Source organism: Pinus tabuliformis, chromosome 7 (assembly GCF_031772625.1).
Source record: "Pinus tabuliformis cultivar Carrire ecotype Pingquan chromosome 7, CPIR1, whole genome shotgun sequence".
Taxonomy (NCBI): Eukaryota; Viridiplantae; Streptophyta; class Pinopsida; order Pinales; family Pinaceae; genus Pinus; species Pinus tabuliformis.
In genome coordinates, this window is record NC_142293.1 from 1,118,535,015 (window position 1) to 1,118,560,024 (window position 25,010).

The 25,010-nt window shown below is 40.3% G+C and overlaps 1 protein-coding gene across 1 annotated transcript; it reads left to right on the top strand.

The window, feature by feature from the left end:
- Positions 1-8,265: 8,265 nt before the first annotated feature.
- On the top strand, positions 8,266-8,673 carry LOC149251448 (uncharacterized). The gene has a single exon (XM_089453887.1). The coding sequence runs from the start codon at positions 8,266-8,268 to the stop codon at positions 8,671-8,673; it is 408 nt and encodes a 135-aa protein (XP_089310013.1).
- The last annotated feature ends 16,337 nt before the right edge of the window (positions 8,674-25,010 follow it).

The window sequence follows — 25,010 nt, forward strand, 5'->3', positions numbered from 1 at the left end:
TATTGTATAGTTGTGTGAAATAGTTTCAAAAGACTCGAAAAAAAAATAGTTAAATTTCTGAAGGTACTGATTTATGTTCGGTAATTCCAGATGTGTTTTTCCATAAGTAAAATGAAAATAACCTCAGTGTATTTGACTTCAAACATAACCTCAGTGTCTACCAAATGTATATTATTGTTTTAACAAAAGGGCAGTTACAGAGCTCTTTCTTAGTCAAACTCTGCCGCAAAAACATTGTGACTTGGATCACTTTGATAAATAATTGCAGTTTTGAACTGTGAGAATACATGATAGCTAGGGATCTCAGATTTGAGTATATCACGAGGAAAAGGATTTTATTGTTAGGTATCCTAATCCAATTCCCTCTGTTCAAAATAAGCGCAAAAGTCAATACAGGGATTGGAGCAATGTATCTTAAAATCAAGGCAAGTTCCAGTTATCACTTGTAATTTATGCTTAAAGAGCTTAAAATGTAAAGTTTAGAGTTTAGTGATGCTAGTAAGTTTTTGAATTTGTAATATTTATGTTTCTTTCTTATAGTGTTTAGTTGTGTGAAATATTTTCAAAAACTCAAAAAAAATAGTTAAATTTTTGAAGGTAGTGATTTATGTTCAGTAATTCCAGATTTGTTTTTCCACAAGTAAAGTGAAAATAATAGAAGGCTTGACTGCATCGCAAGCATTATTTGACTTCAAACATAACCTCAGTGTCTACCAAATGCATATTTTTTTTTTAACAAACTGGCAGTTACAGAGCTCTTTCTTAGTGAAGTCTGCTGCAAAAACATTGTAAAATTATCCTATGTTATAAGAAGTGGTTTCTAATGCATTTTTATTTGAACTGTAATTTTATGTGATTGCAATACACCAAAATGGCAACAAAACAGTATTTTCACAAAGAAAAAGGGTTGTTTTGACTTATTAGTAAACGAGTTTGTGAAACTTGAACTTTTCAAAGTACATTATGGAATAATAGAACTCTTGAATTTATATTGCCTTCTCATCCCCTCCTGAACATTTGCTTCTAGTTACTATAAAATATCTAGTTACAAGGAAGAATATTGGAACAAAGAAATCAATATGGTTTATACTATATACAGGGATTATCAAGGACTATTTTGTCCGTCGTCCAGACTCATTTGATCTGCATACTTCATCTATTATGAAAATGCAATTCTAATGGTAAATTCAGCTCATCGTTACGGCAGTTTTCTCTTGTATTGGGAAACTCTTCAGTGGTTTCTGTGTGCATGTTGAGGAGTAAACTTTATATGAAAATAGACATGATTAAACTTGGCACCCTGAGAACGAATGTAAATTTTCAATACCTTCATGATCACTTCTTACTTGGTTATGTTTGTGCTATGAACCTTTGATTTGATGCTTTTAGTTATCTTTTGAGCATGGACTTTAAGCTCGCAGCTTTATATATGCCAGTGATTTGGCCTAAGCATGCCCCTAATTTTGAGCTTTGTACAACTTTTGCTTGTTCATGCAGAGGCTGCATTTGCAGTCCTCCATCTCTGTATTAAAGCTCTGTACACATTGTTTATATTGATAGTTAATGCCAAAGGAAGCTTTAATTCAAAAATGGAATTTTTTGCACATAGATTGGTCTTATAGAGAATTATATAGATGTGATATTCCCACTTAGCAAATATTGCTGAGTGAAAAACAATTTTGGCTCTCAACTTGAGAAGAGTGGGTTAGGAGGACCCCACTTGGCAATTTTGATTTGATGTGGCCCAACATAGGAGAAAGGAAGGAAAATCGAACATCTAGTTGGAAGTGGGGGCCACCCAAGAGGAATACGCACCCCTTGCAGAAAGGCGTACTTGTGGGAAGAGAGAGAGGGAAAATAGGTCGATGTATGGGCCCACTTGGTGAAGGGGGAGCTCAAGGATTAATATGAGAAGAAGAATTCATTTGGGGGCTTTTGAACTTTCAACAAACAAACTCACCTAGTACGCTTGAGCTATTGAGCCAAGTCTACAAGTGTTGTCCAACACACGAGATTTCCGAGGGGAAATCTCAACTCTTTCTTCGGTGGACTTTGAGTGCCACCCTAGGGGAGCCATTGTTGCATTGTGGAGCAGTTCCGGAGGGCTTTCTAGAGGTGAACTTGTGTTATTCGGGAGCAGACTAGGCACGGAAAGGGACCACGCACTCTTGAGGGGAGTGAGTTACAGAGAAACACTATTTCCAGGAATTTAGAAGCATATTCCCTCAGGATATAGCAACGTTTTTGTAGAGGTTTAACTGGAGGTTTGAGGGTCTATACTACAGTGCAAATTTTCTTCTCTTGTGCTTGCGCATAAGTGACTAGAATGGGGCCTGCGCGGTCATTGGTGAAGGCCACTCGTTGTGGGGGCTTGATCCAGGATTTTAGGGCTGAGTTGGCTTGGTGACATAAAGAGAATATTGGGTGAGATTACTCAACATTTTGGAGGTCTGCGGCAGTGGTATTTCTTGGTGGTTCGAATTACCCAACTGGTTGAGGAGCATGCCATAATTGGGGGTAATTTCAGAGGTTGGAACTAGGCCCAAAACTTTCTAGGTCTTTGTGGATTTGTTGAGGAGAGGCCAAGGCTAATTTCTCAGAATTTTTTGAGCACTTTAGTGGGGCCAAACAACAGTCTCTTTCTAGTTAGCAGTTGTAGATTTCCAAGGCCAACGCAGAGTTTGAAGAGGAAGTGCTTCCTAACATCCAAGCAATACAATCTCTCACATGGGGTTTTTCAAGCTTGCTTTAGCAAGCGCAAGTGCAGGCATTTCATACAGATTTTGTGCTTTCCTCATATTATAAATTGGCTCAGTTATGCACAAATTTTGGCTGAATTTGTGGGTGTCTTATTGCATGTTAAATTTAATGTGTCGTATGTGGAATTTTTCTTTGTTTATCACTGTTATTTCCTAGTAGGAATATTACAGTGGTATTAGAGCACCGGTCTTGGCTCAGCCGTGGGGACACTTCTATGACCATAGAGGAAAAGTAGAACGTTACCTACCAGAGGCAGAGATATAGGATCCGAGAGAGGGAGTTGGAGATCACACTTGATAGTGGGACCCTAAAACATGAGGTAGAGGAAATAGACATGGTGGAGCCCAAGAACAAAGAGGAGGCATCTTTCGATAGCCTCTTGAGGGGATAGGAGATGTTGGAAGAGATTAAGCAGCAAAACCGGGACAAGGGCATTCATCGAGATTTCTTGTTTGGGGAAACTTTAGGGTCTTCCCTCCAGTATGACCATCATTTCCCCTTGACTCACGCACACGCTTTCAATGGGCTATTTGGGACTATGTTGCCCACGTTTTAGCCCTTAAGAGCAGGTGAGCAGGTTGGTCAGGATGATATGCCTTGGGAGAATATTTCTGGGAAGGGCAGTCTATGGAGAAGGATTTTCGCGCTGTGTCTGTCCTTCCAAGATTTCTGCTAGCTCAAGCAAAATTACAAGGGCAAGGGTGCAGGGGGCCCAGGCATGCAGAATTCAGAGCTACAACATACTATTGGGAGGATGTATCTTCCCACTTTTGTGTGACAATCTTGAGACCCAAATCCCTACTGCAACAAACTAATATTACTTCTCCTACTTGTTAATTCATGTAAGTTATTTAATGTGTTACATTGTAAATATCGAAGTAAGTACGATTGCAACCTTCACTAATTAAATTATATGCGGAAACAAGATTTGAGAAAGAAGAAATAACCACACACACAATTGACATTGTTGTTTTTGGACAAATGTCCCTGGAAAAGCCCAATGCTGGAAAATCGGTGTAACAACCAAGGGTTTGTATTATTATGCATTAGTTTCTGAATACAATCTTTGGATGCCTTATTGGCTATCTGATACAAATAATCTGACTGGCAGAGAAATTAGTGAGAAATACCTCACACTATCACTGGCGAACTGACACTGAACCGGGCCTTGGATGGTTGGCCTCACGTTGGCTCTGCGTAACCTCTACATCAACCTCTCTAGGGTTGTGTCACCCCTTCCACAGATCTTTTGTTGTCTGGAAATTCGTTCCTCTAGCCCTTCGGTCTCACACCCCGACTTCTGGCTCTGGAACTCGACTTCCCAGTGAAATCTCAGACTCCCTCTGATGGTCTGCGCTGCCTCTTTTGGATTTCTATTTGCCTTCTTTGCAATGTATCCTTGGATCAGGAAACTCTCCAACCGGAAAACTATCCCTGTCCCTCATTGCAGGAAATTTCCTTGATGACTTCTTTGACAATTGTGGCGCTGCTCTCTTGAGAAATCGATCTCTTGATCTCACTCTATGTGTCTTCCAAATGGCCATCAAAGTCCTTATAATCTTCTCGTTGAGTAATCGACGACCCAAATTAAATTATAATCAATGGCTTGGATCATAATGACTCAATCTTTGTCTTTTTCTAGAAGGTTCACACCCAATTTTATTAACAACTTTTAATTATTTTAATTTCCTAAGTTTAGACTTAGGCATCCATTAAAAATAATTAATTATTTTAATAAAACTGTCTCCGGGGTGGAATTTCCCAAAACGATTTCTGGGTGCTCAGGAATCCACGTGTCCTAGCCTCGCAAATTTTGAGGCTTAGAGCACATCCAATGCTACCAGAAATCAACATTTTGATGGGTCATCCAAGTGCACGACTAGGGCACGTGTAAAGAAGTTGGACACGTACTTTCAATCTAGCTGGATGAGTGGGGTGGAAGCCATCAAAATGACTACCTTGCACTTGGAGGGGGTAGCACATGATTGGTGGTTACATGGGTTGACCATGCTAGGGCATGCCAACATGACTTCCTAGGAGGATTTCACACGAAGGGTTGTGCAACATTTTGATAGGAGGCATCCAGAGGCACATTTTAGAGAGCTGACATAACTCAAGCAGACAGGCAGCGATGATCATTACATATCAAAGTTTTTGAGGGTATTAGTGATGGTGGCAGATTATCAGATGTCAGGAGGGTTTATGCCTTTTTTGAGGGCTTGATTGAGCCTTTGCGTGGGCTAGTGAGGTCTCACAGGCCCACCACTTTACATGAGGCAGTATCTTGCACCAGTGATTTGCAGGACATAATTCCCAAGGCTGGGGCACTAGTCCCACCATAATCTCCTTTCCCACAAAGGGGCCGTGACACTAGGCCTCCACCAGAACGAGATATTCAAGGGTGTGGACAGTTGGATGATGAGACCCAAAGAGACCTTCATATTAGGAAGTTGTGCTTCACTTGCTAGAAGCCATGGGCACCGGGGCACAGGTGTACCAAGGGCAAGACACACTATGTAGAGGTGTTTTTTTTATAGTGAGCCGGAGGATGATGCAAAGCAGGAGATAGGTGCTGGTGATGATGAACCACAAGTGATAAGAGGAGGAGGAGGCCCACCACCCCCACCAGGAGGAGGTCCTTTCTTGCTTGCAACAGGACTTATCACTTCACTTCAGGGAGTGTCAAAGTACCTTACTTTGAGGATCAAGGGCACATTGCAAGGACAACATGTTTTAGTGCTAGTAGACAGGGGGGCAACCCACAATTTTGGAGATGCCCAGATGGTGGAGAGGAGAGGCATACACACAAAGCCCTTTGAGGGACTCTTCGTCTTGGTGTCGGGAGACTGTACCATGTAGTGTAATAGATACATTCCCGGGATGACAGTGGTGATGGGGAATTATTCGATGATGGACCATTTCTTTATGGTTGACATTCTAAACACCAATGTGGTGCTTGGTGTTCAATGGCTCTACTCTCTGAGGCTTGTTACCATTGATTGGCAGAAATTGGAGATGGAGTTCACATGGCCAGATGGCAAGTTGGTTTTGTTGAGAGGCATGCACTCATATCCCCCATAGACAGTGTCAGCGCATAGGATGGATGTAAACTTGAGACATGAGGATGTAGAGTGGGATATAGAGCTCATGATATCTTAGGCAAGGGGTGGGCCCAAACCACCACACTCAGACATCCAGGGCATTCTAGGCAGGTTACCAACTGTGTTTGTAGACACCCCACCAGTGCGGCCACCTAATAGGGGGTTTGAGCACACTATTAAGCTAGAGCCAGGGGTACAAGTAGTCATAACGACCCCATACATACATCCCAAATCCTATCGGGATGAGATTGAGCGAGGTATCCACGAGTTGCTGGCATTGGGGTACATTAGGCCCAACTCTAGTCCCTTCTCTTCATTAGTTGTTTTGGTGAATAAGGATGGTACGTTGTAGATGTGCATTGACTACTAAGATCTTAATAAGAAGACGTTGAAGAACCGATACCCCATCCTTTGCATAGATGAGCCTGTGGATGAGCTTAGAGGAGCCAAGTACTTCTCTAAGATAGACTTATGTTCAGGGTACCATCAGATTCGGGTGAGGGATCAAGATATCCCTAAGACACCTTTCAAGTGTCACTATGGCTACTTTGAGTTTTTGGTTATGCCCTTTGCACCTGCTACTTTCCAGTCTTGCATAAACCATATATTCCACAAGTAGTTGCGGAGGTTCGTGTTGGTGTTCTTTGACAACATATTGATTTACAATAGGACATGGGAGGATCACCTAGAACATACTGAGGAGGTTCTTTGTATTGTGAAGGGGCAACCGTTTTATGCAAAGTTGTCCAAGTGTGAGTTTGGGTTGACTGAGATGCTCCACCCGGGGCACATTATTGGAGAGGATGGAGTGCGGGTGCATGATGAGAAGATTATAGCCATCCAAGACTGGCTAATTCCCCAGAATGTGACTGAGTTGAAGGGATTTATGGGCATTTTCAGATATTACAAGAAGTTCATAAAGGGCTTCTCACAGCTAGCAACACCCCTCACAGATTTGACCAAGGGGGCATTCGCATGGACGTACAAGGCACATACAACATTTGAGCATATCAAGAAGATGATGCACAATTGTCCGGTGTTGGCTTTGCCTGATTTTACACAACCATTCACCTTGGAGTGTGATGCATCAGGTGAGGGAATTGGTGTAATATTGTAACAGGGAGGCCACCAGATAGCTTTTGAGAGTCAGAAGCTCCTTAGTCATGAGAGGTTGTACTCTATCTATGACAAGGAGATGTTGGCCATTATGCATGCATTGGACAAATTCCGATAGTTCTTGGTGGGCAATAGGTTCATAGTGAAGATTGATTATGACAATGTTCACCACTTTTTGGAGTAGAAAGGCCTCAATGAGAGGCAACAAAAGTGGGTCAGCAGGTTTCAGGCCTACGATTTTGACATAGAGTGTGTCAAGGGCATGCAGAACATAGTCGCAGATGCCCTATCTAGGAGGCCTGCGACATTACTCATGAGCATTTGCCATGATTGGAAGGAGCAACTTTTGGTGGAGTACTCCAAGGATCGACAGGCGTGTGAGATCTTGGAGGGTACTCATGGGGATGAATGCTACCGGGTGATGGATGATGTCATTTACTACAAGGGGTGCATATATCTGGTACTTGGTTCACAGTTGAGGGGGAAGATTCTCCATGCAACACATGATTCGCCACTATCAGGACATCAGGGGTTCCTGAAGACTTACAGGACAGTTAGGGAGCGCTTCACTTGGAGGGGCCTCAAGGGGGATGTGTTGAGGCATGTTCAAGAGTGTGAGGCCTGCCAAAGGAACAAGGCGGAGTTGATTCATCCTGTTGGGTCACTGCAACCATTTCCCATTCCTAAGGGGAAGTGGGAGAGCATTTCGATGGACTTCATCACAGGACTTCCTATGGTGCAGGGTCATGACTATATATATGTAGTGGTGGACCGGTTGATGAAGTATGGCCACTCCTTTGCTATCCCCACTAGGTATATTGCTTTGCAAGTTACAAAGCTATTCTTTAGAGAGATTTTCAGGTTGCATGGTCTCCCCAAGACCATTGTCAATGATAGGGAAAGTCACTTCCTAGGGGCATTTTAACAGGAGCTCTTTAGGTTGGTAGGCACAAAGCTCACTCCCAATACCAGCTACCACCCTCAGATAGATGGGTAGACTGAGATAGTTAATAAGTGGCTGGAGGGATATTTGTAGAACTATGTGACAAGACAATAATGAGCTTGGATGAGATGGTTGTACCTGGGGGAATATTGCTACAATACTAACTAACATATGTCTATTGGTATGTCACATTTCCGTGCTTTATATGGATATGATGCTTTATCTTTTGCTAACCTTGTTTTTGGAGACAACAGGGCCCCAAGAGCCTAAGATTTGATATAGAAGAGCCAAAACATCCTTAACGCTCTCAAAGACAATTTGTAGGTTGCCCAAAATCGACAAAAGATGTATGCAAACGGGGATAGGGTTGAGAGACATTTTGAGGTGGGAGACTTGGTTTTCTTGCGTCTCCAACCATACAGACAGTCCACACTGAAGCAGAAGGGGGCCGAGAAGTTACAACCACGTTTCTATGGGCCCTACAGGGTGATTAGGAGGATTGGTGAGGTGGCATATGAGCTAGAGCTTCCACCTGGAAGCAAGGTACACAATGTCTTTCATGTCTCATGCCTCAAGAAGGTATTTGGACAAAAAGTGATAACAACTACTAAGCTACCCTTGTTGGATGATGATGGACATTTGGTTGTTGAGCCTAAGGCTATTTTGGAGACCAAGGAGAGGAGATTGACAAATAGAGTTATCAAGGAATTTCTGATCAGGTGGAAAAACACGCCTGATGAGGATGCCAGTTAGGAGGGTGAACAGATACTTCAACGCACGTCACTACAATTGCTCGAGGGAAAACAACATTTTGGTGGGGAGGACCGTGATATTCCCACTTAGCAAATATTTCTAAGTGAAAAATATTTTTTCTCAATTTTGACATTTTTGGCTCTCAACTTAGGAAGAGTGGGTTAAGAGGACCCCACTTGGAAATTTTGATTTGATGTGGCTCCAACATAGGAGAAAGGAAGGAAAATTGAACTTCTAGTGGGAAGTGGAGGCCCCACCAAAGAGGAATACACACCCCTTGGAGAAAGACGTGCTTATGGGAAGAGGGAGAAAATAGGTCGATGTATGGGACCACTTGGTGAAGGGCGAGCTCAAGTATAAATAGGAGAAGACAAATTCATTTGGAGGCTTTTAAACTTTCAACAAACAAACTCACTTAGTACGCTTGAGTTGTTGAGCTGACTCTACAAGTACTGTTTAGCACACGAGATTTCCTAGGGGAAATCTCAACTCTTTCTTCGGTGGACTTCAAGTGCCACTCGAGGGGAGCCATTGTTGCATTTGTAGAAATTAATGTGTAGATTCAATGCTCATGAAATTTACTAAATCAAAAGACTTGAAGCTACTCTATTGGTCTGTGGAAGTTAATTCACCATCTAAAACATGAATCATAGACATGCAAAAGGAAACATCACACATGCACAAAGATTTATCTAGGGGAAAAAAACCGCTGAAAACCCTCTACTATCTATATTGCATTAATTAGAGGATATAGAAGAAATACAATGCTTGCTCAAGCCCGAGCATATCTTGCAAGTTTATAGTCTATCCCTCCGCCTGACTAACTGGCTCTGGCCAACACTTGTGAATTTTGAAGCCCTCCAAGCTCCTATTTCCTTGCGTTGTTCCCTTGGGAAATTGCCTGCCCCTATTTTTCAAGAATTTCACTCTCTAGAATTGCGCAATTGCTTTAGGGCTTTCTCTGACTACATGCACCATCTGTACACATTGGAATATGCTACAAATGATTATACATTGCCTTGGAATCTCCATCTCAACTAGGTAACTCCAATTCTCTACATGCAACAATTATTTTGGGCTAATTAATCAGTTAATTGGTTGATCATTGAGTGTGGTTGAAGTTCCACTTCCACAACTTGACTTCCACTAGTTCTTTTGACAGTTAGAGCTAGTTAAACTGACAATAAATCAAAGTAACGAAAATCGATTGCTACAAATTAGCAATCAAACACACTGTTCTAAACCCAAGCTTCCCCAATTCAATTTAATTGAGTTAATTGAGTGACAAGTGCCATGTCACCTCAGTTAACTACCTCCAAGATTTCTGCTGAAATAAAAATTTGAATTTTAATCTAGTTTGACCAAAGCAAAGTCAAAACTAGATTTTCTTGCTGCATTTTCAACACTCTCTCTCAACAAGAAAGGGATTATCAACCACCCCTATCTTGCACCTATGGAACTCAAACTTCCCTCTTGACAAGGCCTTTGTCAAGATATCGACATCTTGTTACTCTGTCAGAATATATTGCAACAACATAATCTGCCTCTGCACACAATTATGTAGATGGTGATACCAGATATCAATATGCTTGGATCGATTGTGAAAAACAAGATTTTCGGAGAGTTTGGTACAACTCTGATTATCACTGTAAATCACAGTAGGATCCATCATCTGACCAAGCAAGCCAATACGTATCTTTCTCATGCAGATCGCCTCACATGTTTCTTGACTTGCAACCATGTATTCTGCTTCTGTTGCATTGAGTGCCACTGATCTTTGCTTACACTTGATGTACTCTTCTAGTCTGATGGACTTCTTGCTCAATCTATATCTGTGAAGCCACACATCTTCACTCCTTCGGTTCGTCTCTACTAAAGTCCAAACTAGGTAGTGCCTCTGAGGTACCGTAGAACATGCTTTGCTGCCCTCCAAAACAATTTGGTTGGCCTAACCATAGCTTGACTCAGCGGGTTGACTGCATAACACGTATGGTCGTGTGTCCACAAGATACATGAGTGAACCCACCAATTTTCGGTAAAATGTTGCATCCACTTCCTCACTTGGAGTGACATACTCCTTCCTCCACTTGGGCGCTAAAAGAGTCTCCATGGATTTGCACCTGTCCATGCGGAACCTTTGAAGTATCTCGTTGGCATACTTTCCCTGAGAGGCAAACAATTCCCCATCACCTTGCCATACCTCCAATCCAAGGAAGTAGTGCATGAGACCCATGTCCTTTATCTTGAACTCTCTTGCAAGGTCCTCCTTGCAAGATCTGATCAACTACTCATCGCTAGTTAGGATCACGTCATCAACATATAAAACAATAATCAACAATTTACCTTCTACCAAAATATGATAGAGGTTTGAATCCGTTTCACTTTTGGTGAAGCCCAAACCGGTGAGATAGCTATCGATCCTGGTGTAACAAGCACGTGGTGCTTGCTTGAGACCATACAATGCTTGCTTGAGTCTGCATACATGACTCTCGATCAAAAGTCTTGAAGGCTTCTAGCTGCTCGATATACACCTCCTCGATAACTCCATTGAGGAATGTTGTTTTGACATCTATCTGGTGGATCTTCCACCCCATCTATGCAGCCAAAGAAAGGATTGATATGATGGATGAGTACCTTGATATAGGAGCAAAGGTCTCCTCATATTCAATCCCCTCCACCTGAGAGTACCCCTTGGCCACAAATCTGGCCTTGTACTTTTCTATGCTTCTGTCTTCTACATGTTTCACCTTGAAGATCCATCTCGAACCCACTATTGATTTGTCTGCTGGTCTTGGGACCACTTCCCAAACATTGTTTTTCATAATGGATTCATACTCCTTTACCATTTCATCAACCCATACTAGTTCTCTACTACTTCCTCTAAAGCGGATGGCTCGGTCTCTACTAGCTCAATGATGAGAGCCATGTATCTAGTGTACCAATTTGGAGACCTTCTCTGCCTGTGTTGATTTGAAGGAGCATTAACATTCTCCCTCCCGTCCTGCACAAGTCTCTCAGCTTCTCTAGTTCTCTTCCTGCCTTCTCTGGATGATTATGCTTGAGTGGTTGACTCGACTCTATGCTCCTTAACTTTTGGCTACTCCACGACATCTTGAGTCTCCTCCTTTGGAGCTAAATGCTCCTCCTCTGGTGGTACCTAAAGCTCCCTCTCAAGAGAGCACCACATGGCTTTGTTTTCATCAAATTTGACATTCTGTTGTACAACTGTCATTTTGAGAGATGGAAACTACACATGGTTGTTGTGGGGAGTTTCTGTGTAACCCACAAAGACCCCCAACTCTGCTATCGGCTCTAGCTTCTTCCTTGATTCTTTGGAGACATGGAAATAGACAGATGTTCCAAAGATCCTGAAGTGCGACACATCCGACTTTCTCCCCAAGAAATCCTCCTTTGGTGTGATCATTGGTGAGCCTTGGTATTGCACCAAGAGTGCTGAAACTTCCAAGGGATCCTCAACTTATTTATCAACTCGGGGTTCGTACAAACTTCGAGGTGACAGTGCTATATACACAGTAGATTGGATTCCACTCATGCCACCCTCAACTAGGACATTTGATCAATAGTGCTCCAAGACCATTCTTTCCACTGAACTAGAAGGAAATTAACTACTGAAGGTGCGATTCAGAAGCTAGCTCTAATGAAAAAAAGGAGAATTCTTTTTAAACATCAACTTGTAGATGATATTAACTTGTAAATGCTACTGAATCAATTCATGAAAGAAAACAAGTGCTACACTACTTGCAGAAAGGGAACCACACTATCTCGCAATAAACCATCTAGCTACCAAATCCACTTGTAAACAGGAAACTACCCTACCAAGTCATAACTCAATATTTCATGCATCATCTATCTAGTTCACACTTTCATATAAATCAATGTTCTATTTGTGCTAAATCTACGATAAATAAACTAACACTATTCTATCTTGTAGTGAAAGAAAATGATGGTTGGAATGGTCTAGGTGGTGCCCTTGATCATGGAGTCGTAACTGGGGATCAACCTAATCCTAAACTAAGTCAAACTTGCATCACAGGTCGAAACAGAGGGTGAAACATGTTGCTACATGCATGCTAGAGGAATCTGCTATAGGTGCCCTGTATTGCTACATGAAGTTGCTACAAGTGACCTGTATTGCTACAGGAAGGCTGCCGAGAAGGTTTAGGAGGTAGGAATGGTGAGTTCAATGGATGGTAAGGTGGATAGTGGTTGTGGTAGATGGATGAAAGGTGGTCAACACTCCTAGCCAATCTCAGCCCCTTAGGAAGGCTTGTTTGAGCTAGCAGAGCTTCTCACGGTGACCTACGGGAATTAGCTCAAGAACATAATTTTGGTATTCATCAAAGAGGGTGAAGAAGACCTGGATGGAGATGGCGAAAGGCCCCTTGCCTGCAGATCCAAACAAACCTGCAACATCACGTGCACATACTCTTTTATCATTGACAAAATTAAATAAATAATTGTGGAAAATATGAGTTGAACTTAAATACCATCTAATCTATGCCAAAAACTCTGATCTAGTCAATAAATCAACTCCTAAGCTACAATAAACATATGAAAAACAAGATGACTAATATAGAACTTCTTCCAGGAAATCATAAACATAACATTTTTGGGATGTGATTGTAGATTCTCATTAGGGGAATTGAAGTCTACAATGGGTCTCCTAAGGAAAGTATAAAATAATAGCGGAAATAATAAGATAAGATTAGAATACATCATCAAATTTTAGAGGGAAAAAAGAAAAAAATATTTCATCAACTCGTATTTTCAACTTATCTCCCTATGGATTTACTCAAATTTCAAGTAGCCACACTCGTTGGATGCAAAATTTGATTCCTCATCCAAGGAGTACCCATGTTGCATACTTTCGATGGACCCTGCTACACGAAAAATGAGAAATACATGAAAAATGTCATTGCAATCACATTTTTTCATGTATTTCTCATTTTTCGTGTAGCAGGGTCCATCGAAAGCATGCAACATGGGTACTCCTTGGATGAAGAATTAAATATTGTATCCAACGAGTACTCTCGCTCAAAATTTGAGTAAAACCTTAGGGAGATAAGTTCAAAAAATACGAGTTGAAAAAGTAGTTTTATTATTTTTTATTTTTTTACTCCAAAAATGGTAAATCATCCCCCATGGTTGACATCATCATCTTGAATCTTATTGGTCCTTATAAAGTTTATTTTGGTTGTACATTTTTCTTAGGAAACCCATCTTAGACCTCAAAATTCCTCTAATGTTCATTCATGATCCCATGAGAGAGATGAGATAGAGGTTGCAACCACAAGATTTTTGAGGGGTTATGTTATAATGAAATGCAAAAAATTAATAAGCATTCTAAGTTAAAAAGAAATACCAATACATAAGAGGGACCTAAGCCACTGAGGTTGGGCCCAAATCGAAAAGCCTTAGCCTTCTTGAACTAACTTAGTGATTGATCAATAAGAAACTTCTCATTATCATTGCATCAATGTCAAATACGTCACATAACTAGTAAAAATAACAATATCAAGTGCTTGAGCTGAATAGCTTCTTAGCTGAAAACAAAGTTCGAATCCTAATGAGCTCTTTGGCATGTTTATTTATACAAGAGGGTAGCTACTAACAACTCCCTAGAAAATAGGAATGTTTGTCTCCCAAAAATCGTGGTGGATTTATATCTTCTTTAACTGCACTTGCTTGACTGCCAATAACCTCGAGCTGATGAGAGAGAGTGTGGTGATTTTGGCTGATTGAGGGAGTTAAGGAGGTGGAAAACCTCCTAGAATCTCTCCCTATTGTCTACTCTGATCTCTTGCATTGAAATCATCTCGAAATTGCTCCATTCCCTGCATTTAAACTATATTAGGCCACATGACATAACAAAACATCTTTTATCCCTCTCACTAAGCATAATATAAAAAAAATTGTAAATAAATGTGAGAGAGAGATAGTTCTAAAGTTGGAGGATGGAATTATGACCCTTATGATGTACCTATTAATGAGCCTCATCATCACCCCCTACTGAAATTGTTTCTCATCCTCTGAGCAACTCAGTCATCTATGTCCATGTCCTTCATGGCCCTTGTGGCCTCCTTGACATCCCAAGACTCCTCAGATGGTGTGCCTTCTTGAGGATAGAAGCTTGCACATTCTTTTCTTTCTCTGTCCACTCCTTATTCTCCTTTGCTTCCTTTCTTCCTTCCTTTAGGCCTAACATCAATGGTGGAATAAGCTTGAGACCAATCCAATTGACTTTTAATATTTGCATGATTCTCTTATATAGGGGTATCCTATATAATGCATTCCTCAGCCTTTCAGGAGAGTGATACTCCCTGATCTAAAGGTTGTGGTGTAAGGCATTCCATCTTCTTTGGCAGGGGGTGGGTTTCTATCCCTAACAACCTAAGTGTGTCTTCAAAATGTGAGATGGTTTGCCCCTGAGTGGAAAGGTATTTGGGTGCTAGGTCAACATCATTGGATATGATGCTATGATTTCTAATGACAACCACTGGGATGATTAGCTCTACCTTGATATAAGTGGTTCATTTTCTTCCTTTTCCATGACTCTCTTTACTTCCTCAACTCTTGCCTCCTCACGAGTCATCCATGATGCTAGGGAAATTAGCTGTGTATCCCCCAATTTTGCATTGGGATCCCAAATATTCATATAAGTCAAGGTTAGGTTATGAATTTAGAACTCAACCAATTTTTCTCTGTCTTCTATGCTAACCTGGCTGCAAAATTCAATGAATTGTTTGTAATCTTGAAATGACATAGACCCATGTTGTGCTAAGGTCTTGATTTGGAATTGCATCCACTTCTCTTTGAGAAAAAAGTGCATAAGACATGGATGGTTGTCTGCACTGTAATTCCTCCATGGAGAGGCTTGCCATTGTGGCTAGTTGAGTTTCCTTCTCCTGCAACTTCTCCCTCAACCACCTATTTTCTGTCTGTAGCTACTCCCTCATTGTGGACTCCCTCTCTCTTAGCTCACTTAATTATTTTCCCATTTCAAGGACCTTTTCTTCCATGAGGTCTACATCTTCCACCTTTTTAGACTTAGCAATTTGCATCCATTTGTGGGTTCTTCCTCTTTCTGCTTCTAGCTCAAAGAAAAGTGGGACTGCAAATTTTTGGGGAATAATTCTCCCTCCTTCAATGAATTTATAATAGGAGCTTAGGCTAGGTTGTAGACTAGGCTCCCAAAGCTCTAAGAAGCCCCCCCAAATGTTTTTGGGGAAGCTACTACCTCATGTAGCTATTGTGTCACATTCTGCCCCTCCTATTTCTCATTTTTCCCCTCTTGTAGCATCCTCTGTTCCTCCTGTAGCACAATCTGTTTTTCCTGTAGTACACTCTATTTTTCCTATAGGTTACCCTTTTCTTCTTGTTGGAGGGTGGTAGGTGTCTTGGGTTGTTTGAAGGAGGTTGATTTGATGGTGGGCCTCCTTACATATGCTATATGAGTCTTTGTTATGGATTTTGGAGAGGTGACCTCTTCAATTTTTCTTTTAGTGGGCCCCACCTCCTCTTTCTTACTTGGGGACTCTTCAATTGTGATAGGGGCCTTTGTGGGAGTTTAAGTCCTTCCTTCCTTGATATTGGTGCTTTTCCTAGTCTTAAAGTATTGGGGGCTTGCCTTTGTCTTTTATTTTTAGGTTTGATTAGGGTGCTCAAGGTAGCTAAGGTTGCAGCTACCTCTTTTTCAGTGGGTCCTGGAGACAAACTTGCTTGCTCTAGGGATACCTATGTTTGTCTGGGCTCAATAGTTTCCTCATGACTTGATTTTTCCTGTTTCTCCCACTCTTCCTCTTTTCCTACCTTAGCCTCTAGTTCTTCATCTGTCCTCTTTGCATCTATTTCTCTTTGCTCTTCTTCTAGCCCTACCGCTTCTTCCTCTCCTACCTTTGCCCCTTCTTCTTCTTCTTATTTTTCTTTCTCATGTCTTCCTCCAACACTAGAGGTTGGGGTTGCACCTGGTGTGAGGGTTTTTGTGTCAATGAAGACCTCTCTATCCATGTTTATGAATTTGGACCAAAGGACTTGAATTCTCAAAATTTTCAAGGCATCAACCACTATCAGTTTAATGAGGCCATGGTGGCCTAGGTGTTGGTATTTTCCCTCTCTCACTTTTTGACTCATGTCCCTGATGGACTGTAGGAGGAAGTATGGCACACTAAGTCTTTGAGCCATGAGCAATTCTGCTTGAAATCTGAGTTCATGAAGTAATCTAAAGTGGTAGGCATAGACCACACTCAACCTTCCCTCACAAGAGATGTATTTCAGGATATGGTAGGCCACCTCATCCCAAGGATAAGGTAGGCTTTCCCTCCTAACTCCATTCTTGTCCTCGATAGGCTTTTCATTGGTAGTGAATAAGTTCTTTTTAGTAGTGGCACTGGTGATTTTATCTTCTCTGCCCCATTTGATCCCTAGGGGTAGGTTTGTCACTCTACTAATTAGCTGAGGGCTAAGTGAAATAGCTAATTCCCTCACCACAGTGGTAGCACTGTCTTATGTTTTTGAGTTATGGGCCATGGAAAATTCAAAGGCAATGTCGTCATCATATCTTTTCAACAACTCGAAGAATCCTAGCCACTGGTGTCTTCTAAAAATGTCTGCCACAAGAGGGTGTAGATGGATTCTTTTGGTATCAGAGGGTTCCCTTCTGTTAAATCCGCCCCTGATCTCTTCTCTATTTTTTTATCTAAGTGAACTAGAGATACTTCCTGCAATAGCTATGGTGTATAATTCAATGGCATCAGTTAGATAAAATCCCTTGTTGATGATAATTGCCTACATTCCCTCTATTTTAAAGCCCGAAAAGATCTTTCAATTTCATAATTTGATTGCTACTGCCTGTAGAATTTGAAGTGCACCTTGCATACAATTTATGGATGGATGAAGGAGATGGTGGCACTTACTTTTTATCACATAGTCTGGGATGAAGGTAATAAATTGGAGACCAATTCGACCCTTTGTAACGTTCCTTCACCCTTTCAGTCTTCCTGTAGCAGTCTCTCGACCTTCCTGTAGCAGTTGCAGGCTTGCCTGTAGCTCCCTCCTGTAGAAATGGCAGAACATGGTTCGAAACTCCTCGATGGCACCCCAAGATCGTCCTCTCCTTAACTGTTTTTGAAATGAGCGTTTATGCAAAAGAATTCGATCCCCAGTGCATAATATGGCATTTTTAACTTAGGCTTGGAGTGCTGTGATGACCTGGAAGTCACACGAGGTTTCCTCTTTTGGAACGTTATCCCCACTCGAAGTAATTATTCCCTCATTCCTGTTAGAAAATGTAACTATGTTCGGTCTTCAATAATGTACTTGAGTCATTATGTAATGTACTTGTCAAAATAATAAATAAAATAATTTTTACTATTATTATTGTGACTTATTAAAGCATGAGTTTCATGCTTGGGTCACCATGTTTTAGGTCAAAGTCCCCATTGTGGGCTTCTAGGATTTATTCCGAGTCTATAGAGTGATTATACATTTAAAGAGACCCTTCTTGGGCTTTTGAATCATGTAAAAGGGTTAAGTATTGAGTCAAATATGAATTATGTAACCTCCACACCACGTTAGCCTAGAAGAAGATCAAGTCGGCCTAAGGACCCTATTCGACCCCACAAGAAGCCTATAAAAGTAAGCTCATCGAATTCATTTAGAGCATCATTCTCTCACAAGTTCGAATTCTCTTGTAGCTAGGAAGAAGTACGCAAATCTCTTGTTGTTGGGCAAAAGTGCGAAGTTCTCTTGTAGCCGGGAAAAGGTGCGAAGTTTGTTTTTGGGAAGCCAAAGTGAATGTGAGTTTGGGAAAGTCTAAGGAGACAAGGAAAATCAAAATTTTCATGTCTCAGTCTCTGTTTCATGTCTTGGATTGGGAGATTGAAGTCTTCCAAGTTTCACTATTGTCGGAAGCTGTCAGTTGCCGTCAGTAGCTAGGAAGAAGTACACAAATCTCTTGTTGTTGGGCAAAAGTGCGAGGTTCTCTTGTAGCCGGGAAAAGGTGCGAAGTTTGTTTTTGGGAAGCCAAAGTGAATGTGAGTTTGGGGAAGTCTAAGGAGACAAGGAAAATCAAAATTTTTGTGTCTCAGTCTCTGTTTCATGTCCTGGATTGGGAGATTTAAGTCTTCCAAGTTTCACTATTGTCGGAAGTTGTCAGTTGCCGTCAGTTGCTGCATAGTCGAATTTGCTGGTAAGAGGTCGAATTTCTGGGAGGCTGACTTGGTGTGGAGGGAAGGTCTAGTATTGGTCTAGGGTGAAGAGTCTCAAAGAATACTATTGAAAGGAAGAATTATCTTGACTGGGTTTTCCCCTTGAGGGGGGTTTCCTCTGGCATGTGCCTACATCTGGTGTCTATTGTTTTATGTGTTGTTGCTTTTGGTAATTTCTTGATGAACTAAAGAAAGAAGATATAAAGAATCATAATAATAAGAAAAATCACAAGTAATTATCAAGATCAAGAAAATATTTACTACGCTTTTGATTTTCTAACATGGTATCAAAGCTTTGGTGAAGAAGGAAGAAAAAGGCAGTCTCAAGCACTTGATTCATTCATAGGTACTATTTCAGGGAAGGAGTCTATCATATTCAAGGAAGATGTCTAACTCAATCAAGGGTGAGAAAAAACTTGAAGGAGCATCTAACTTCAGATCCTAGAAGAAGAGGATTCACCTAATCCTCGAGAATAACAAGGTGTTGGATTTGGTAAAAGGAAATATAAAGAAGCCTATAGAATAAGACAATGATGTTGGCAAAGAGAAATTCATGGATTTAGAATTGGTGGCCATGGCTCTACTGGTATACGGAATAAAGGACAATCTTGTCCCATTCATAGCTAACATCGATCATGCTTAGGAGATGTATGAATCCTTGTCGAAGTTGTTCACTATTAAGAACATTGATGAAGTAGCAAGTTTGAAGAATGAGATGAGGACTACGAAGATGACTAAAGAAGATATTGTGGCAACCTTCTTTGTGAAGATAGCTAGACTGAGGGATGCTTTCTTGGCCATCAATGAGATTGTTCCAGACAAAGAATTGGTGATCACAACTCTATTAGGATTGCCACCCTCTTGGGGTGCATTTGTTGCAGATCTCAATAGTTGGAAGGTAGCTACCACCTTTGAAGAATTATGGAACCCCTGTAGTCAAGAATAATTAAGGATCTCAATGGTTGCCAAACCTAAAGGAGTATCAAATGCTTATGTTGCTCATCATAAAGGAAAGAGATTGAAGGGGCCGAGGAAGAAAGTTGACATGTCCAATATAGAGTGCTATCAATGTCATAAGAAAGGTCACTTCAAAAGTGAATGTCCCGACAATCCAAAGAATAAGAAGAGAGGAAGGGATCAAGCCAACCTTGCTATAGCACGAGACTCAAAGAAAGTCAATCTTGAAGAAATCAACATTCGAGACTTACACTATTGAGCCCTTTGCATGTAGCTTTATATATCTTGTTTTATATGTTTTAGAATTTATAAGTTTTTAATATATTTTGGAAAATACATTTTTGTATTGTTTTTATAAGTTTGTAGGTATCCCTCAAGCTTTGGAGGGAGCCCCCAAAAACTCCCAAAGATAAGTATCTCATGTCTTTTCAGTTTTGGGTTCATGTACTCATTTAGTTTTGATTATATTAAATACTAATCACCTTTCTCCCTCTATTATCTTGATTAGGAGAAACATCTGCAAGGAGTATGAAAAAGGATCTCTCAAGACAAGGTTGGTCAAGGAACAAAGGTATGCTTTAAATACATTAATTGAAAGGATGATTCATTTGATGTCTATTACTGAAATTGTTGTGTTTAGCTGTATTGGATCTTAGTGATTTTTGTTTGGGTGATTCATCTCTTGTTAAATCTACCCACCCCACTCATATTCTAGATTGACTATGTAGAACCCTAGACACGTTCTGGGAAACCCTAACCGAAGGGTATGCTATTGTGATTCTCTGAAACACTAAACTGCTTAGGGTGGTTGTGAAATGCTAATTGAAGTTCTTATTGATGATTTCATGTTTGGGATTTTGGTATGATTGGAAAACCTAACTTATTAGGGCTGAATGATAAGGTCTAAAATCCCGAACTTTGAAGTTTTGGTAATGTTGGGTTTGCTATGTTTCTACATTGAAGCCCTAGCTCATTAAGGTTTGGTGGAATGTGTGAGCAAGGCCCTTATATTGTCTTAGAAATGATTTCCTTGATATGTGTGTGTTTGTATGATCAAACCCTCGTTTAATCTATTTTGTATATATAACTATTTTTTGATATTCTCTGTGAAGTTGGGTTTGTTTAACACATGATATGAAATATATGATGAAATCTAGGCATCTATAAATACGTCCTTTTGCTTGAAATCCTAGTTTGGTCTAGGTCAGATGTATTAATGTTGTTGGACATATGATATGATTATGTATGATATGCATGAATTCCTATATATCTGTATTGACCTAGTCATTGATGGTGATACGTCTTAGGATTTAATGGAAGTCCTTGTATGAGATTCTAGGATGATGATATTTGGGAATCTAGGGTTTTGTAGCTAAACCCCAGTGAAGTTAAATTGTCTAGTATGTGTATGTGAAATCTATTGAATGATTGATGACAAATATAGGGTTTTGCAACTAAATCCTAGTAGTAACATTGTCTAGTGTGAAATGTAACAATCCGAGATCTATGTATTTAATGATTGTTGAGCTTGTGAAAAATGGAATTCTAGGATTTTGGAGTTAAGCCTTAGTCAAAGTAAAATATATGGAATATGATGATTTGAGATTTGTGTAAGATTGTTGAGATTGTGAAATTGGAATTCTAGGGTTTTGGAGTTAAACCTTAGTCGAAGTAGAAATCTTTGATATATATTGACTATATGATAATTTGAGATTTGTGAAAGATTGTTAAAATTTGAATTTTTGGTTGACATTGATGATTGCTCTGAAATCTAGGGTTTGCAACTAACTCTAGTGGTAGCTGGTCATGGCAGTGACTGATTGATGGTTGATTGAAAATCTAGGGGTTGGAAATAACCCTAGTGGAACCTAGTTAGGTTAATGACTAAGTTGTGATTGACTTTGATTGATTCTTTTATATGAAATCTAGGATTTGTATGAATCCCTAGTGAGAAGTTTAACATAATTATTTTGAAATGTTGTTAGATACTTTCTAGATCTATATTTGTGTGAATTGTTTGTAAGGTTTTGGTATATGTTGAAGGAAGGTATTTCATACCTTTGGAAGAAACATTGAAACACTAGATAGAATGAAAAGTGTTCTGAAGACTAGGTTGTGTGACAAAAGTCCCTAGCAAGATATTGAAGAGTATATATCTCTTGTTTGTAATTAACTCTAGGTATCTGATATGTATAAAGTTGAAATGCTTTTGTGATTCTGATATGGTTAACATAATGACTCCTATAGATTTGGTTGTACTTTCTATTTAATTTGTGTAGGTACAATATCTTCAACTTGGTGAAGATGCTCATTGATGTGATAAGCATGATGGAGATGATAATAACTCTGATGAAATGGTTGGAAGCCACGAAGGATTCTTCGATGTCGAAAAGAAGAAGCTGATCTCCCAGAGGAAGCATGCATAGATGAGATATCCCTAAGATTAAGAGGGAGTTCGGATGGAGAGGTGCTTCCTGGTTGAGAGGGAGGGCATATCTTGGATTTGATTAAAAGAATGCAATTTGGAGGATATGTTGTTGGATGGGAAGTAGGAAGGAAAAATGTATGATTGAGGAATCTTATGTCAAAGATTTAGTTGATAGTCCTACTATGAAAAGATGAGAAGCAACATCAAGCTGTTTGAAGGACCCCAGAGGTTTGTATTTATTTGTGTACAAGTGAAAGTATATTATTGATTGGGGTTCGTGTTTGTACATGTGAATCTCTTGAAAGATTTGATAGCATGCTTGTAACAAATTAGGTTGATTGGGAGAGGTTGGTCATTCTTGATCTGCTAGATCATGGGTGTTGAGGCTTTGTGAGTGAAGCATTGTCTGGGAAGACATCTGACTGACACTTGGTGTTGGTAATTGAGCTCTTCTTTAGATACACACCTGGATTTTGGGTTGATGGTTAGCAAGTAAGCTTGAGGGTACCTAAAGGGGCTGAAAGCTTAAATCCATCTTAGTCCCACCTAGACAGATTGCCGTTTTCAAGAATCTAGTCCATGGCATTGCGGTGCTTAAACTGTTGAGTGACTGTTTGGATAGATTTCACTGGTTAGGAATCTAGTCCATGGCATTGTGGTGCCAAAGTTCTTCATGGTTGATATAATTTGAGATATTCCATTGTGGCTGTACATTATGAATACCTCCCTACTTGAGCCATTATGTAATGTACTTGTCAAAAGAATAAAGAAAAGAATTATTATTATTATCATTGTGACTTATTAAAGCATGGGTTTCATGCTTGGGTCACCATGTTTTAGGTCAAAGTCCCCATTGTGGACTTATAGGATTTATTTTGAGTCTATAGAGTTATTATACATTTAAAGAGACCCTGCTTGGGATTTTGAATCATGTAAAAGGGTTAAGTATTGAGTCAAATATGAATTATGTAACCTCCACACCATGTCGGCCTAGAAGAAGATCGAGTTGGCATAAGGACCCTATTCAACCCCACAAGAAGCCTATACAAGGAATCTCATCGAATTCATTTAGAGTATCATTCTCTCATAAGTTTGAATTCTCTTGTAGCTGGGAAGAAGTATGCAAATCTCTTGTTGCTGCGCAGAAGTGCACAATTCTCTTGTAGATGGGAAAAGGTGCGAAGTCTGTTGCCAGGAATCCAAAGTGAATGCAAGTTTGGGGAAGTCTAAGGAGACAAGGAAAATTGAAATTTTGGTGTGTCTCTCTTTGTCTTTGTTTCATGTCTGAATTGGGATATCGAAGTCTTCCAGGTTTCACTGTTGCTAGAAGCTATTAGTTGTCGTCAGTTGCTGCATAGTCGAAGTTGCTGGGAAGAGGTCAAACTTTTTGGACGCTGACTTGGTGTGGAGGGAAGGTCTGGTCTTGGTCTAGGATGAAGAGTCTCAAAGAATACTATTGAAAGGAAGAATTATCTTAACTGAGTTTTCCCCTTGAGGGGGGTTTTTCCCTGGCATGTGCCTACATATGGTGTGTATTTTTTTATGTGCTATTATTTTTGATAATTGCTTGATGAACTAAAGAATTGTAATAATAAGAAACATCACAAGTAATTGTCAAGATCAAGAAAATCTTTACTACGTTTCTGATTTTCTAACAGTTCCTTGTAATTACCACCCACTCTCTGTGATCCCAACTTGACTGATGTGACACCTCCACGTTGCATGAGTGCTTACCATCACTTTTAGTTTACTAGCCGAGGGTGGCCAAGTTAATTGGCCACCTCCAACTTATTAAAACACCTCCTCTCGACATTTACACATTTTCATTATTTACACATAGGGAGGAGATGAGAGTTTGCCATACCTGTGCCTACCTCATGACAAAATGATGCAGGGATGTGCATGCTAGAGCTGGACCTCATTATTGTCATCAAGGGAGTTGACTTGCTGTGTTTCTTTCCTGTGTATTTATTCATTGCTCCTTTTGGTATTTGACTGATGTGGTTGCTATGTGTGCAGGTACCTTGTTGATGTCTAAGATCCTACTGTTGGGAGTGATATGACCACTGCAAAGTGGCCTCATAAGTTTTCCTGGCCCCATACTGATGAGAAAAAAAAAATTATTTCTTTCTGTGATGTGTGCACATGCTGCTACAAGAGGAGGTTCTCTTCTTGTAGCAGTCCTTTTATTTTATTCTAGGGTCTTCAAGCTGCATGGGGGTGATGAGAGAGGATGTAAAATGTCTTGAGGACAATGCTAGAAATTTGATGGAGTGTTGTAGATTTGTGGAAATAAAGAGGATGTGATATGTGTGTTTCTCAATAAATTTTTAACAGGGGTAAGACAAACTGAAGGGATTTTAGTGATTTTTTTTTTTTTTTTTGTTTTCTATATTTATGGACAGGGATGGATGAGTGATGGATGGATGGTGAACCATGGTGGGGGAACCCTATTCATCCTTTGCAAGGTCATGCTGGGATGTCCTTTCCTTCAAATCTCCCTCCTATATCTTTTTGGAGCCCTCTCGTAGCATTACAAGACCTTCCTTTAGCAACTACAGGTCCTTCATGTAGCAATCCAGAGAGAGGGTGGAACTTGAATTTTGAGCTAATGGGATGGTGGAGAGGGGTGATCGCATGAGTTTGGAAGATGGATATGAAGTGGATGGAGGGAGGAGTGAAGAGAATCTTGAGAATGTTGGCCATGTAGCTATGGAATCTGCCAC